The sequence below is a fragment of the Diadema antillarum genome, unplaced genomic scaffold (assembly GCF_040938485.1).
Source record: "Diadema antillarum isolate AM-2024a unplaced genomic scaffold, OU_Dant_1.0 scf00000003, whole genome shotgun sequence".
NCBI lineage: Eukaryota > Metazoa > Echinodermata > Echinoidea > Diadematoida > Diadematidae > Diadema > Diadema antillarum.
Window position 1 is genome coordinate 2756987 of NW_027270892.1, and position 17860 is coordinate 2774846.

The 17860-nt window shown below is 39.0% G+C and overlaps 1 protein-coding gene across 1 annotated transcript in view; it reads right to left on the reverse strand.

Moving 5' to 3' along the window:
* The window catches only part of LOC139739671 (gamma-aminobutyric acid type B receptor subunit 2-like), an 87030-nt gene extending 72650 nt beyond the window's left edge, over positions 1-14380 (reverse strand). Inside the window, exons 1-2 of the mRNA XM_071650317.1 lie at positions 14249-14380; positions 2790-2918 (exon numbers count right to left, since the gene is read on the reverse strand). Coding sequence (XP_071506418.1) covers positions 2790-2918; positions 14249-14374 — 255 coding nt within the window. The 5' untranslated portion in view covers positions 14375-14380. The remainder of the gene's footprint in view (positions 1-2789; positions 2919-14248) is intronic.
* Between the last annotated feature and the right edge of the window lie 3480 nt (positions 14381-17860).

Consider the following 17860-nt stretch of genomic DNA (forward strand, 5'->3'; position numbering starts at 1 on the left):
GTAATCACATTCGCCAATTACATGAAATGATGGCGCCATCACCCCAGAGATTTCCTCACTAAAAACCGTCTCACGCATCTTCATGAAATGTCCCAATTTTGGGATGGAATGTCCTAATTTCTACCAAGTTATAATGAAATGTCCTAATTTTAACATGGGATTTGAACGAAAAAAATTCATTCACAAAATGCAATGTTCTTACAGACAAACAATGTGGAATATTTAGAAGATGGGATGAAGTGTTTAAATGTCGACCAAAATATTATCTTTATGACTCTTGTTTACAAACATTATGGCAGAGTTTTAACGTGGTGACAGATGGTCAACATCTCATCATTCTAGGCTATATGATTGGCACTGTGTGGTTGCGACCGACGTTACTCTTCCCTAAGAAAAGCCCAACACTTTGAAACTCCCTAACATTACACCCTATATTCTCTTGTCTTTTCTGTTTTTACTTTTTTTTCAGTTAATTTGCCTCGTTTTAAAACTTCATTATATTTTGTGATTAGGTATTGTTCATGAGGGGACTGCAATTACAAGCCAAGCTTTCCAGCAGTCCTCTCCATTTCCCACAAATGTTCTTTCATACTATAAATTTTACATTATTTGATTGTACTTTTTCATTACACTATATTTTTCCTTGTCTGATAAACGAGCCTCTTTGATTTTGCATAACTGTGTATTAGCAATTTTCATGCTGTATGCATAGTTTGTTGGAAACGGAATGAATTAAATAAATGAAATAGAATGAAATATTTCATGAAATCTGAGCCATTCTTTCAGTTCACTTATTACTTAAAGCCAACCTGGGCGTCGCGTGTCTTTGCGTTTTATTTCTCGTTTGGATTTTGCTGTGAAATGTAAGTTCTTCTTATCGCGTGGTTTATTCATGCTCGATTGAAGCAAAATAATGTAGGAGTATGAATGATTCCTTCTCTTTCATTGCAAAATTTCGGCCTGCCGACATCAATAGTGCAAAATCACTTACAGAAAATTTAATTCTTTCTTCTAGAATTAAGTTGCTTAGTGCTTCATCAGCTGATTGAAATGTACATGTGCAACAGTTCAATCATATCAATCTTAGCTCACTATATGGAATATTTCTTACCCCCATGCATTTAACGAAGGAAATAACTAGGCCTACTAGAAAAAGGGTACAAGGCAGTCAGGAAAATATTGATGCATTTATCGTTTTAAAAATCATTTTTATTGGTTCCGTCTGGTGACATTTCACGGATAGAAACAAGTTAATGAATGTCAAGTTTTGGTTCTTGTTTTTGGGGTTTTTTGACAGAAGTTGACCGAAGATGTAATTTGAGAAAGAAATATCTATGACTTTTTTTGAATGCAACATAGGGTGGAAGTATCGTTGCCATTTCTTCAAGGCGCTGGCCGATATTGCTGATATGTGACTTAGATGCTACAAAGTGTGTGAACATTATATGTAAACAAATATCACGACGTTTAATAATGAGCAGCTTGTAGAACCACCTACAGCTAAGATTATGAAACGGGACAAAATGTTTAACGGTGCTTTCAAGTACAAGGAAATATCAAGATCTGACCAGGGCTGCGAGGGATGGGGGAGGAAGGGGGGGGGGGGGGGTCAGGGCTGAGAAGGTAGGCCTAATAAGATTGACGGACAATACAACAGGTGTCCTCCTCTTTTAACGCTCGCTATGGATTCATGAGGAAAAGCAACAAAAGCCGGCGTGCTCGGAGAGCACATTGATTCATTTCATTAATTGAGAAATCGCCCCGCGGAAAGAGAATACACCCATGGGTTCCCCCTCGCTAAAGGGAAGTGGTCGGTTGGGGAAATCAATGCGGTACTTTATTGGTCTGTTTGTGAAAGTTTGAATAAACAAACCTCCATGCATTTTCTTTCTTTTGATTTTGGTCTAAACTTCCACTGTGGGATTTCCGCAGTATAGACGCACTTTGTACGGAAGGGAGACAGCTTCAAAGTTGTTAAAATAAGTGCATAAGATAAATTCATGATATATTCTTTTATTCAAAAATAATAAATTCACCAGCACTTCGTACCCTTGACATGTTGAAAGATTTCTTGCTGTATTTGTTTTTAACCTCTCGTGTCTTTATTGTCTTTGTCTCTAAGACTTCAAAGGAAATGCTTGTGTATCTTGACTTTATAATAAAAAAAAATAATTCTAACAGGACTGTTTACTTTCTCCTGGTACAAAGTAACACACAGATAGCACATAAAGACTCCAACGTATTGAATAAGAGCAACATAATACAGCCGACACGGTCTGTGCCGCATGGTTGGAAGCAAAAGTAAAACGAAGACCATATTGATTCTTGAAGCAAACATTGGGTGTCAAAACTTCAAAAAAGTGGGGACCTCCCTGTATTTTCTTCCCGCTCTTCCAGTTTAAAGATTTCACCGACGTAAAGGCACGCACTGTGTGCATTAGAGTCAGGTTCACCGACAGCAAAGAGAAAGGAAACTACAAACGACAAATAAGACAGTGCATGACACACACACACACACACACACGCACACACACACACACACACACACACACACACACACACACGCACACACACACACACACATATGATATGCGTTTTCATTTTCGTATTTTTCTTTCATTTCATTTTCATTTATTCATTTCAGCACGGCACATGATTCTGCCAACACGGCTGTTCTTTCTCCTATCCGTGTATCACGAGGTACAATGACATAGTTAATACAAACGAGGCAAAATATATACTTTATAAACATCTTCATGGACCATAATCATGACGACGATTGGATTTACCTTGAGATATGTCAGTGATTGCTTAATGCTCTGGATCTTCATGTCGTTGTTGACCTCGACGTCGAAGGCCTCCTTGACCATCGTGTGAATGTTGGCCAGGGACAGTTTGGTCTGCAGATCGTTGACCACCTGGTGGTAAAAATGAGAAATAAGAAAATATAGTATTCGAGCATCGTTACCCGAAAATTTCACAATGTTATTTTATGCAATTTATCATATTTGATGATACTACAGACATAATGTAGGGTCTACTATCAGAATAAAACTCTGCGGTTGGACACATAGTGATTATGATAACATAAAGAGACCTGAATTATAAAAAGAAATTATAAAAAGGGATCATAAAATGGGCTTTAGAATCTCTGCAATCTCACTGTGCAGTTGTCATGTACTGATTTTTACTGATCCACACTGAGCCATGCGTCCGGTAAAATCCGAACGCATGGCTCAAGTCTTGTATAGTGTTGCAGGTGTACCGGACGAATGGTGGGGGGAAAGGTTGTATTTCATGAATTTACGGACCCATTTTATAACACGAATGATGCACAGGTCTATTTCGTGGATCGATGAGAATTGGATGCTCTCGTCTAATTTTGGATCAGTCTAAAACCCACGAGCGCAGCGAGTAAGTTTAAACAGTTCCAAAGTTCAACTCGCGCACCCAATTCTCCCCGATCCACTCTGTCCTATGCATCATTTGTATAATGAACGCAAACATACATGTGAAATGGATGTAAATGCAGAAATACTAGTAGAACACATCAGCGAGTTTTGAGGAAAACCGGACGATCCGTTCAAAGGTTTTGAAAGTGTAAAGTGTCGGTGCAGTCAACGCTGGATGAGGAGACCACTGCAGTTCGCGACGTAATGTCACATATGAAAAACCATATGAAGACATTATAAAGAGAATTCCAAAGAATTTAAATATTCTTAGACAAAATTACATATTTACTCGACTCGTTGCTAACATGTGTTAAGGATCATAAAATTCTCACTGCTTTCTAAAAGAGGAATGTCAATTGCTCTGTCATTATGCTACGAAAGTGAAAATATGTTGATTTTTTAAAAGTATTTTTACACCGTTTTCTGTTGTGACGTCACAAAAAGTTGTAGTCTTCTCACCTACCGATGGCTGCACCAAAAAAAAAAAAAAAAGAAAGAAGAAAGCGGAAAGTCAATTGCTCTGTCATTATGCTACGGAAGTGAAAACAATATGTTGATTTTGCAATGTTTTATAAACCGTTTTCCGTTTTGAAGTCACAAAAAGTTGTGGTTTTCTCGCCTACCGATGGCTGCACCGAAACTATAAAAATTCATAACTCTTGAACGGATCGTCCAGTTGCCCTCAAATGTCGCCGATGTTGCCTACTAAAAATTGCTGCTTTCCCTCAATTCACAATATATTCAGGTTTAATTCTCCTTGATTAGACTTGACTATATATCAATGAGTGGGATGCATATTGCACTTTTTGTTTCTAATGATATCATTATGAATATGATTTTTATGATAATGAAGAATAAAGAATTAAAAAAAATGTGTGTTTGTGTGCTGTTGGTGCTGTTGTGTGTTGTCCGTCGTGTCCGAGATTCAATGATCTTCGAAGCAGTAACTTATGACATAGCCGACTCTCATACGTACTTGAGGTAACATCATGCATGTTTAAGATTTCATGCCACATGCAATTCAAATGACACGATCTGGTGCATAAATTTAAAGTGAAAAAGAACACGAAGAAACGAAGCAATATAAAACAGTGCTCTTTGTTTGTTGATGCAAGTAGACCCCCTACGTGTTCATTTTGCACCAATAATTTGAAAACTCTTTAAATATGCATTTATTTGTAAATTTTCGTCTTCAAATTCTCCTCATGGTCCTTTTTTTTTTCTCTCTCTCTCTCTTTTGTTCCACTACACAATAACACGTCACGTTGCGTCCATCATTAGAATTCCATGGAATTAGTAAAAAAAATAGCTGATAAGTTTTTAAACAAGGCTAAGGAGACGGAAAATGCTTGGACAACAAAAACGACAACAACGACAACAAACAACAACACCATGACAAATAACATTCATGATAGAAGGCCACAATGTGCTCGTAAAAGGGGCGTACAGGCGAATACTGATGCAAGGTCGCAAATCTCGTGGCGCCTCCATCATAACTTCATGAATAAGTCAAAACTCATCCCCCTATCTCCACCCCCCCCCTCCCCAGCGCCTTCTCCTGCTCCTCTCATCCGTGTATGGCATATGACCTCAGAAGAGTGTATTGAACACACCCCACAATATGTTTCTTCGAAAGTTCCTGAGGGGTCTCGAGCATTTCCCTGTCCCGCCACATCCCCTCCCCTCCCCCTCCCCTCATCGACCCCCGACAACATCCTCTCGAAACAATTCCCACCAGAATCATGATTATACGGCTCGATGAAATGAAGCGTTCAGTTTGGTTTGTAATTTCAGTCATGCTCCTGGCCGTCCACGGGATCAATAATGGAGACGTGTCTGCCTCAACTCATCCTACGACCTGGTCGTCGCCCCCGTGCACCGCGTCTGCGTGTACGCAAAAAGAATGTCCAGCACGTATTCTGACGTACCCAAGCGCCACGTTAACTTATTTATCTTTTCTTTTCTTTTTAGATCATAAATGTGTAATATTTATCGGAATTCTGTCAGCTTTACTCTCGTTAAAAAAAGCTGAAACCTAGTTCTCTTCAAAGCAAGATCCATCGCTTCGAGCGAATGAATTTCATGACCCCCTCCGAAAAACTGGGCCATGAGAATAAAGTGCCTGGCGTGAGGACACACCCGCTGCTACAAGCGGATTTGAACCAAGAATCTCAAACTTGAGAAGCCACGGCTTTATCCACTAGGCCATAACGGCTCCTCACCACTTCTCAATGAAATGAATCACCACTCGTCAAAAAAGATACCTTGCAGGAACAAAACACAAGCAAAACAAATAACAACTACAACAACAACAATAAAAACACAAGTAGACACACACAAATGATAATAATAATTGCGAAGGTCTATTCGTAGATGTTTATACCAGTATATTTATGTTTCTTATCCCTATAATTCATCTTCTCCAGATTCTTCTGCGATAGCGTGATGATGATGATGATGGTGATGGTGATGGTGGTGGTGGTGATGATGATGATGATAATTATCATCATATTATCCGTATGGCTCCCTTCTGTATTATTGACCTATAGAGTTTAGTCTTGTTTTACAACTGTTTCCCCCATGCCAGAATTCCATAACCTACATAAGGCAGTAAAAGAGTGGAATCCAATGAAGTTAGAAAATTACTGCTTTAACTTGTACATGACATCTATGTATTAAGCGTGACGTGACGAAGATGAAATCCCTTTTATTGCGTTCGAACTCATCCCACTACCACCAGCCACCATTTCAGTTCTTGCATTACAATCTATAATCTCGATTTATTGGATATACATATAATATACATTAGTAAATTCACAAATAAAAGAAAAAGAATCAATATTTTCGCACGTTGAATACATACTATCCAAGGAGGAAACTGGAAGTTTAAAGATGTAAACCTAGTCAGTATGATTCTCACGTACTCGAGAGTGCGACAGAAGCTTTGGATACCAGGGCACATCTCAGGATGCACCGAGTCGTCGCAGCCCTGTTTTGAATGGTACTTCACTATAACTGGGTCCTTACAATGATAACAGGAAACTATGGCAGGGGGTAGGCCAGATTTACATCTTTAAACTTCTAGGCCCGTACGTTATACTGTAGACTAAGGTTTAAACCCAATTTAGGCTGCGTTTATCAACTTTCCCCTGTTTAAACGGCTTTCGAAAGCCCTTTCCAAATCCAAAGTCCTTTCCAAAGCCCTTTCCAAAGCCCTTTCCAAAGCCATGTACTATTAACGTGCCGCTTTTTTTTAAGAAGGGACGGCGAAAAGCAATTACCATCATAAAGACTTATCTTCCTTTGAGAGTGACGAGTCATGATGCAATGCCACATGAATCAATTGTCTTCCTATCTGTGAGGCAGTTCCAGTTTAGCACATGCTTAAAATATTTGTGAGTGGCGGCATGAGACTTTGGTTGCGTTGATCAACTTTCCCCTGTTTAAACGGCTTTCCAAAGCCCTTTCCAAAGCCGTTTAGAAACGGCTTCCAAAATAGTTGGGTTTATCAACTCTCTTCGCGAACACGATAACTGGCCTGTCAGTGCACAGCTGCATTGCGCAATTCGACCCGAGGAGAAGAGGTCATATAAGGCGTGCATTGTTCGTAACTGCAGTACAATACTATAAAGCCGTTTCAAAACAGCTTTGCGTTTATCAACTTCAAAAGGCTTTTACAAACAGGTTTCTGAAAACCTGTTTAGGAAACCTGTTTGGAAAGCCACAAATTTGCGGCTTTCGAAAAGGCTTTCCGAAAGGGCTTTCAAAACAGCTTTGCGTTTATCAACTCGTAAAAATTCCTTGAAAGCTGTTTGGAAAACCTGTTTCTGCTGAGAAAAGGAGAGTTGATAAACGCACCCTTTCGAAAAGGCTTTCCGAAAGGGTTTTCCAAAACAGCTTTGCGTTTATCAACTCGTAAAAATTCGTTGAAAGCTGTTTGGAAAACCTGTTTTTGCCGAGAAAAGGAGTTGATAAACGCACCCTTAGACTCATTCATAGCTGAGCTAAACCCTAAAGTTTCCTTTTGTATTCTGTGAGCGAAGTTTAGTAAAACCAGAGTATATTTCGGACCTAAATCAAATCCGAAATAGACTGCAGTCTAAATCGAGTTTTACTGCTAATGAATAATTCACGAACGAGTTTGGCCACCACGGTGTGCTCTGTGAATGCAGAAACTCCTCTCCACCAAGTACTTTTCGCTCCACGACTCCAGCTATATAATAGATTGGCGATGTATCAGCCACATACGTGTGTCTTTATATTCACGGTGAATCAATATGAAAGTAAGCGCGGGCAGTATTCTCAGAACATAAACCCAGCCGTTAACGTTCAGTAGCGCCTGCTTGTATCAAGTATGGGTAGGCCTACTCGCCTATTAGTACCTCCCTGCTTTTGTGTACACTGTACAAGTATGAACAGCGCACAGGATACGAATGTGGTAGCACTCTTCTTAGCCACCCTCTATGAAGCGCCATGTGATTAATAATTCCGAAAAAAAAATCAGTTTATCGCCGATAAACTAATATTTTATGGCTGAAAATTTTAGTTTATCAGTCAATAAACTAAGTATTTCGAGAAGACTCTGTTTATCGAGGAAACAAAAAAGCAAATTATTCTAAAACTAAGTTTGAATGATAAACTCTGTTATCAAACGAAAAACTAAGTTCATCTTAAAAAAACAACAACATAGTTTCAATCAACCATGTCAACGGCGATTGCAAAACATAGTTTCATCACCAGCGATATCCAGGTTATTCGGAATTATCGGGCAAATGACCCGCCGTGACCATCGCGCCGGGGCCGCGTGACTGCTGTGTGCGCTGGTCGTTGATTGAATCGTGAATTCGGAATGGATCGACCAAACCAGGGACCTCGGGATAGGAAGTAAGCTCTTCTTTGAGAACGTGTGCACTTTTTAAACACATGAACAATTGTGAGAATAAAGGGGAAACCATTTTGAGATCTATATAACGAAGTTGTCGATAATGTAAGAAATACAAAGCTTCTTTTTCATCGTAAATGGTGGTGCATGATGTGTATTGCATTGCGTGTTGATGTGGCTGTATCTTGCCGGCGGCCTATGCGGCGCCGCTAGACTATGAATATACTGTATCAAGATATGTACGTACTCTCCGTACATCTCCACAGTCACGTATCACGTATCACGTTTGGCTAACTGATTATACCCAGGCGGCCATGGCATGGATCCATACAACCACACGCGTGAGGTTCTGTATACGCTGCTTTGATTATTTCGTCATCATCTTTCTTGCCTTTGCCGGGCATCTGTAGATTCAATGATTATTAAAATCGTAATTAAACGTGAATTAAACCTCCTCCTAGTAGGTTTACTTTAAACCTGATTTTAGACCGCAGCTGAGTGAAGTAGAATGCAAATCAAATCTCACACTAAAGCGGATTTAAATTTAAGTGTTTTAAACCGTTTTTAAGCCCAATTTAGACCAAACATAGGTCTAAGCTTGGTTTAAGTTCTTAGCAGAATACGGGTTCAATACTCCTTCTTGGCAAATATGTATTCAACGTGCAACAATATCAATTCTTTTTTTTTTGATAATGAATTATACAAGTATATATTATGTGTACATAATTATGTACAGATTATACATTATAATGTAATGGTGCCTGGTGATAGTGAGATGAGTTCGAACGCAATTCACGATTTTGTAAGGAGGTTGAAGTGCAATTGGCAGATGCAGGCATTAAAAAAAATGGTAACATAGAGTGCGTTGGAGCGCTCTAAAGCGAACCAAAGCGAACTGAACTAAAGCGTACCGTACCGAACTGTGAGATATCACCATTTTTCTCTATGAACCATATCTGCAGACGATTTAGTCTAGAACCATTTTTATTATAACTACTGTTTACATTTTGTATTTTTAACAATACTTAACATTGATTACACTGATAAAGATTTTTACATTGGTTGTTTCTATCCCTAACTCACATTTTGGAACCATTTGTAAGCACTAAGCTGGGTTTTTGTTTCATCTGCAAATGGTAAATTATGCCTTTAATGCACATAAAAGCAAGGGTCGGTATACGAATTGAGATAACAATAAATACGCGCAGCACTTCAAGATGTCGCAGTCCATGGAACATTCGATATGTTTTAAACAATGCCAATCTGAAAAAAAAATGATACCAATTGCTGATAAAAAGAAGGCTAATTTTGATATTTGGAAGGTGATATCATGCCGGGCAGGGCAATGGACTGACGCCGCATGAATAACGCAACAGCCTTTATGAAGGTGTACCATATCCACGTGTTACGCGGATCTGATTCGAGACTATAATCGATCGGAGAAAGCGTTTTTTTCCGACGGAAAAACGCACGTACTCGCTGATTTTAGAGACAAATTATTTGCAGAAGGCTTGAGTTCGCCTTCGGGCGCAAAAAGGGGTCGTTGAAATAGTTCCATTTGCCTATATAGAGATCGGAAATGGAAACCACGAAATTTGTGGACAGATAAAGAGAAATCCTAGCAATACGCTTGAGTACTAACACCACTCTGAGCCTACATCTCCATCTACGTACGTATTCTTTCTTCGTCGTCTTCTTCTACTTCGTCTCTATTCTTCCATTTGGCTGGCAAAAGAGCGAGCGATCCCTTTACCCGGATGGTTTGAGATTGTCCGATATATTTTTCCATGCTCGTTGTAATCAATACGTATAGAAAAAAAGAAAGAAAGTATATGTATCTAGAGAGTACAAAGGTAGATTAAAGGACGAAAGCAGGTGAGCTGATTAAAACGCCGACAGCCTTGGGTACGACTCAAATCCATCTCCTCTGGAATTGAGAGACTTTGTACCAGAAAGAAATGCGAAGTAGAACACGATATTTTTGTCTTCCCTCTGTTTACTTCGGCGTATCTTTGGCTTACTTTCTTGCCTATCTTCGTAACTCGAGGCATGCAAAGACGCTCTTTGGGACAAAGCTGTAAACACGGGGTGTTTTTTTTTTACGGAAAATTTTTCTTCGAAGGCGGGGGGGGGGGTCGATTTGGGCTGAATCTGTGAAGACTTAGTATCAGATTAGCAAAGGTTTATTAAAACAAGTAACGGGTCACAATAGTTTGAATGCCAATCCTCTGATTGTGCATTAAAGGGGCATAAGGCCATTCCAGACAATTTTCATAATTTCACATCATGTAGTACATTAATCGATAACTCCATGTATAGATTTGTGGAATTTATTGTGGTCCTTGAGCGGAGATACCAATACTCTGAAAAGCCTTAAACAAAATTACACTGAACCATGATGATAACATAGAGGCTCACATATTTCAGAAATGTAGCAGTGTAATTCCATTACAATACCGCTTGCTTAACAAGTTCACCTATGTAGAATCTATGCATTCCTTCTTCTTTTGCTCTGTTTACTTGAGGCCCAACTCATGCATTCTATGGTGAGGCTGCCATGTCATTATCCTTGTTCATTACAATTTGTTATGATTTTTGAAAACATTCCTATTCCTCATCCCAATCACTGCAAATTCTGAAACTCTCTACCCAGGACTGTATAACCAATCTATAAGTTGCTCATTTATGTGAATGTCTGAAAATCATCCGGAGGTCTCCTTCAAACCCTTTGTCTATTTTGCATTCAAACATAACGAGACACACATAAACTGGACGGATTCAATGACCGATATCTGACAGTAGTTGGTAAATGGCAATATACGAGCACAATATCAATGCAAACATAATTATTCCTGAGATATACTCCTCTCGTCAGATGAAACTATAACTTACAAAATAATCAGTGCAAATTTGGGTTATATTTAGATGAAATAACAATAAATTGGGAATAATAGAAACCCCAATTGGACTACGCATGAGGCTCACATAATAGACAAATCGATTTCCTTTCTTTTTGGGGGGTGGGGGTGAAGGGGGGGGGGTGGAGGGAATTCCTATATTCTTTTCTCTCTTGTTGTTGTTGTTGTTGTTGTTGTTGTTCATTTTCCATCTGTGAAGATGGCTGGATAGCCCATATTCAGCTACACTAAGCTGGTCTTCCATGGGGTCCAGTTGGATGTGGGGTGGGACCACTTCACCGGGTTAGACACCCTGCTCTTTGCGATGAATGAATGAAGCGGGATCTTTTACGTGCATGAGCTGTGACTCTCTCATACACGGGACCTCCATTTTATGTCCTATCCGAGGGACAACATATTCCTAAAGCCGGTAATTGGCAGTTCCATTATGTTTAATCACGAGATTAAACAACTGACAGAGAATGGAGCACAAACTGACGTATCAATGACTGGAAACACTTAAGTTGCGCAAAACACCCACCTGATTCCCAAACACATACACATGCACACACACACACACATACAAACATACATAGAACATGCTTGTCTTTACGTACATGTATACTGGACTCCACAAAACTCCTCCTCCGCGCCCTTCAAATTTCAATCCACTGAATATGCTGACTTTTTTTCTTTTCTCTATCTTTTCAAACCAGACACCAGTGTGCCGAAACTGAACCCCGGCCCGCATCACGTTTATGATTTTGTGTAAAAGGAGTGAAATCCATCCCTTTCAGATTTATTAATCATATCCACTGGAAATATACACGTGCGATATTCGAGCTCATCTGACACCACATGCCCACTTACCGAAATGAAATTCTGAATAGGGTTGTGTTTATTCTTCCTGAGGGCCTTCCCTCGTTCTAATCATGTCACACAGCCAAGTACAAAAAAAGTTTCAAAATTAGAAACAAATCCTATACTATCACAAGTTATTTATGTCTACCCAATTAAACAAATCGATCTAATGGTCTTAACGGCCTTACAGCGTAAATCAACAATGAACCTAGACGAAAAACAAACAATGCTGTAAATTCTGTACATTAAGAGTCAACGCACACGCATACACACACACACACACACACACACACACGCACACACACACATGCAAACATACACACACACACACACATACACACACATTATAGACACAAACCACTGCCATAAAATTTCACCTGTTGGTAAGATAGACATGACATCACATGTTACTTCTCTTTGGATTTCTACTGGATGTGTGACTTGGCTTAAATGTAATCCTATGTGTGTGTGTGTGTGTGTGTGTGTGTGTGTGTGTGTGTGTGTGTGTGTGTGTGTGTGTGTGTGTGTGTGTGTGTGTGTGTGTTTGTGTTTGTGTATGTGTGTACTCTTTGCAGAGGTCACGAGACTGCTTGTTGAATACCTCAACAAATTGAAACAAGCAAGCAACTTCCCCGACGGAACTGAAAATCCCTTCTATGTACATGATGTAGGCCTATACAAGTTATGACCAGGAAAGCAATGAAAAGGAGGACGACATGTAAGGTTATGCCCTTTTTTTTCTAAATGATGATATTTTTAATGATATTAGATAAGCTATGTTTGCTATTGCATTACTAGTCTCTTATTCTCATTGAATGCACATGGATCTTCACTAAATTTCCTGTTCTGAAGTGTTTTTTGAAAACTGAAAAAAAAAGTCATAATCATTTGTTTGAAATCATTTTTGAAGAGTTTGAGCGGTATGGCACTGATAACATCGGGCAATCATTCTCTAAGGTTTCATGCATCTCTGGGCATTAAGTGCTTCAAGTACCAATTTAAGAAGCAAATCTTCTTGGGGTATAAAGGGCCATCGCACATCGAGTACTGTTGACTTCGGAATGAGATTTCCCCTACCATCCTCCCACCCCCACCCCCATCACTAAAAGCGAAACATTCACTCGTTGGATCTTCAAGATCTGCCTGACCTGAAGGCATCCTTGCTCATTCGTGCTCTTGTAAAAGAGATAGAGATGTTATCAGCCTGTCTCTTCATATTATCTTCTTTGTGCTTTATCGTGTTCATAATTTCTCTTTTCACTCTCATCATCTTATACCATGCGGATGTAAATTTCACCTGTTATTTCTGGGTCCCATTTCATAAAACTTGTTATCAGAAACAACTGCCACATTTATATGACAAATTTGCTCTCGACCAATCACATGCCAGGATTTCAGTAGCTTACATCAACTATCGTTACTTGTTATTAGTAACAAGTTTTATAAAATGGGGCCCTGGTCTCACTATGATTGAAGAGGAAAGCATTAAAGCCACTAAACTGCAACAAAATTTTGAAAAGGAAATTTCATCACATGCATGATGTACAAACCAGTGGTACGTTTGTAAAGTCATGGCATCATTTCCTCGTGTAACTGTCATTATGCAAGGTAATATTGTGATCGAGTTCACGGTTCCGTCAGAACATATTTAGATTGCGTAACTATATTTTCTTTTCGTTATTCGTTGCCATCGTAGTGACATTTTCATTGATGCTCCTCTGAATAAAATCACTTTTTGACTTAATTCAACCAGACCAGGGTGTGGAGACTGCCTTCAAAGATATTGATGAGTTTAATGGATGGGAAACTGTGTTGTTCAGACATGAATTCATGACAAGGAAATGTCATCCTTGGGTTTGAAAGTGAAAACATGGTGTTAGTTTCTGCTCTCAAGTCCAGAGGACGGTAATAGTGTGTAATTGTCATCCCTACAGAGCACACTGGCAGGTTTCTTTTCGCTGAGATCGAGCCATTAGCATAGATTGAATGCCCAGCGAACAGTGTGCCTCTTTGTCATTCGAAAGTGTAGACGAGGACACAAACGAACAAACAGACAAACGAACCATTCGATACGATGTCAGGATGATCATCTCTAGCCAGCTCGGATGTCACGTGACAAAGACACGGGGAGATGGACGAATAATGATAATACTCACGGCTATGTTATCCGGCGTGTTAACCCCGAGCACCCCGACGTTGGACCACTCCCATTTTTGGCACATCTTGATCCGGGGATCATTGTAGCTGTTCGTGGACGGGATGGTCCGGTACAGATTGTTCATGTTTTGCGTCAGTTTTGGCGCGTGGGACCCATACGTCACCTGAGGGTGGAAAAAGATGGCACGAATACAATAAGTTCTTATCAATTTATCAGAATTTCGTCTCCCTTACAGAGTCAAACTTAGCGTCAACTTGTTCATCTATTACTCACGCCATCCCCCCCCCCCCCCCCCGCCATTTACTTGGTAGCAATTCGATTTAGGAATCAAGCAAACATAATATTGATGTTCTTTGCCATTGTCGAAAAGAGCACACACACAAAAAGGATTGTATCTATCTATGTGACTGTTGCGCAAATAATATAGATTTTTTTTTTTGGCCCAATCTTTATAAATTTTTGCAATCAAATTCATGAAGGAGAATTCAAATCTATCATGCAGCTGTCGCTCCCAGGCGAATTGAATCATTCGAATTTTAGAATGCGAACAATCGAATTCATCAACCGACACAGGGAAGGTCATCGATTAGAGAGAAAGAGCAAGGGAAAAGAGGGGCAGCAGTGCTTATGATTAAAGGGCAATTCAGGACCAGTTCAAATAATCTAAAAATTAACATTATAGAGATAAAAATAGAAAGATATAGAAAGGATAACATTTCAGCATGTAGGCCTACATGAGCACAACAGTGAAAATTTGCAACAAAAAAAAAGTGAATAAACACTTGAGAAGTTATAAAATTGTGCCGTCTTCGCTAATTTAAGTCAAACAGTTCTCAAACAGCTGATACAAATATGTAAACAAAAAAGAAAAGTGAGTTGATAATGCCATCAGCTCCGTTCGATGGTGTGCAAAAAATTGTTATACCCGTGCTCCTCATCTCAATCTGTAGCTCGAAATAATTGGGACCTACATGTACGCTCCACAAGCTTGCTTTTTAATAGGTTCCTTCATATTTCTTTAGCATTCATTTCCATATTCCAACTTTTATAGTGCGACCACTACGTTTTATATGTTTGCAGTATTCTATATATGTCTCCTAGCTGGATATCATGTATAGGCCCTATTTCATTTTGTATTATTCAATTTTGTTACATCTGATGTACTTTTATTATTCATTGAGAAATATGAAAATGAATGAAATGAAATGAAATGAAAAAATAAGAAAAATATTAGCCTTTTCTGCAATAAAAGTGTAAAAGAAATATTAATACTTGCTGAATAACTTAACATGAGATCAGTCAGACAAGCTATAGGATTTGAGACTCCGATATAATAGTGTCGGACAATAATATTAATAACAATGGTAATAATGATAATAATAATAATCATAATCATAATAACAATACTACTACTAATAGTAATAATAACAATACTATTTTCAAAGCTACATGGAAAGCTGTGAGGCGATGACATTATCAACTTACTCATTTGCATGTTCACACTGACTGAACTGGGTTTTTTTGTGAAAATGAGTGAAAAATTAAATTTCATAGCTTTCTCAATTCTCATCCAATTACGATCAAATTTTCACTGTCGTGTTTATCAAATTTTACTCTTCCTTTTCAGACTAACTTTTAAATTTTCTGGAATTGCTCTGTAAGGGTTTATGAATGTACTCTATATAGGCCTAAAGATTTAACACAACAGCACATTGCATACACACATACAGTATTATACACATTCATACAGACAAACACAAGCACATAAATCATTGACCATCATACACACTCAATCGATCTAGCTGTGATCATGGTCAGCTTTCAAGAAGCTCGAGGTAATCGAGCTTGTCATTTTCAAAAGCATCACTCAAACTCCATTATGTAAATCTTCGATGAGCAAAGGCCTGGAGAGTACGCATTGCTCCGCTACTTCAGCCAAAATAGCTTGATGAATGGAGATTGTGCTCACGAATCCTATATTTAAAGTCCTATATTATATAAGTTATTAAGGATGATTTGGGGCGTAATTAAACTACCCTTTTAACGCGTCAGTCTGTAATCGAGTGCACTCACATTATTAGAGTTTTAAAAAGTCACCAAATAAACCAACAATGATTGCCTTTTTGTGAATTTAAATGACAAAAGAATGTCGGAGCTGAAAGGAAATGGATGCGAATCCCGCTGCCCGTGCCACAAATGCACGCTTCTTTCTGGTGTACTTTTGAATGACCCGCATGAACAATAAAGTGCACAGATAATGAATCTGAATGACCGGATTTCAAATTTAAATGCTGATGAACTGGAGGAAGCTCTGATAATTGATTGCTTTTGGCATATCGAATTGCAAAAAAACCCCACCACAACAACAACAATATGAAATTGAAAGGTGAAAACCTTTATCATCAAGATTCTAGATATCCCGGCAGACTAGACTTGGATCTCACAAAATATGTACGGGTGTGGTATATCGAACGAAACTATTTACATAAGTCTAAAGGCATGAGTACACAATAAAGATCACTCACACATAAGTACACAACACGTCGATGCACGTCTTACTTGTGTGATACATTCTCCATGATCCTGAGTTATAATAGGCCTATATATGAGCACATATTCAATTGCACCTAATTCACTTAATTCATCATTCTGTACTGTCAGCATCCCACGTTGCCTCTTTGTTTCCCCTTCCCCATTCGCTTACATTTGTTGATTCCATTTAAAGTCAGGGGAAAAAAAGTTTCAATGACAAATAATATTGCCTATTGCTGTGTATATGTCTTTTTTTTCCCTGAGGCTGCCATCACTATCAAGCATCTGCGTAAGATGGTAGACTCCTGCATTTTTCTTTCCTCTCTCAAACTTGAGATAAGTGTATCGCTGACTTCTTTGATTTCATTATATTTGTTCAAATACTTTCAAGATTATCGTGAACATCACATTGTGAATTTATCTCATACATTTTTGTTCAAAGTACATGTGCCGCTAATATTATGATATTCATGGGGGGAAAAATGCAGAAATAAAATCAAACTGAAACTAAAAACTGGCACTGAAACTAAACCAGTCCATGTAGATGCCTTAACATGGTAAACTTAACTCTATCTTTAGTTATTGGTAACTTGTTGGTACATAACGTCAAGGCAGGGATGCCAAGTTCAAAAAAAATGTATGAGTGAGATTTTCATGACTCGGCATCTCGGCATGCGAATGTGCGCGCGAGCGAGGTTGTGGGAGGGGTTTTTCCCCCCTGTGGCCTCCCAGAGTAGGGAGCTTTTTCAATTTTTAGCTCTTAATGGTGCGATCAGGCGCATACTTAATTGACTATTTTCTTATCTATTTTGAAAGGCAAAAGGGAAATATACCTTCATTTACAACTATCACTTTGATCTTTTGAGCTATACTCATTATTATAGGCCCAAGTTGCAGACTTGGCCCGATGCGTGAGAAAAATGGGTGCCATGCGTGAGATCGTGAGACTGCCCCTAAATGCTTGAGTCTCATGCAGAATGCGTGAGACTTGGTAGCTCTGTCAGGGAATGCAGCGTGGTTGTGAGAGGGTTAGGCCAGGCCCTGATATTGGAAATCTGCACATAATGCTCTTACGTAA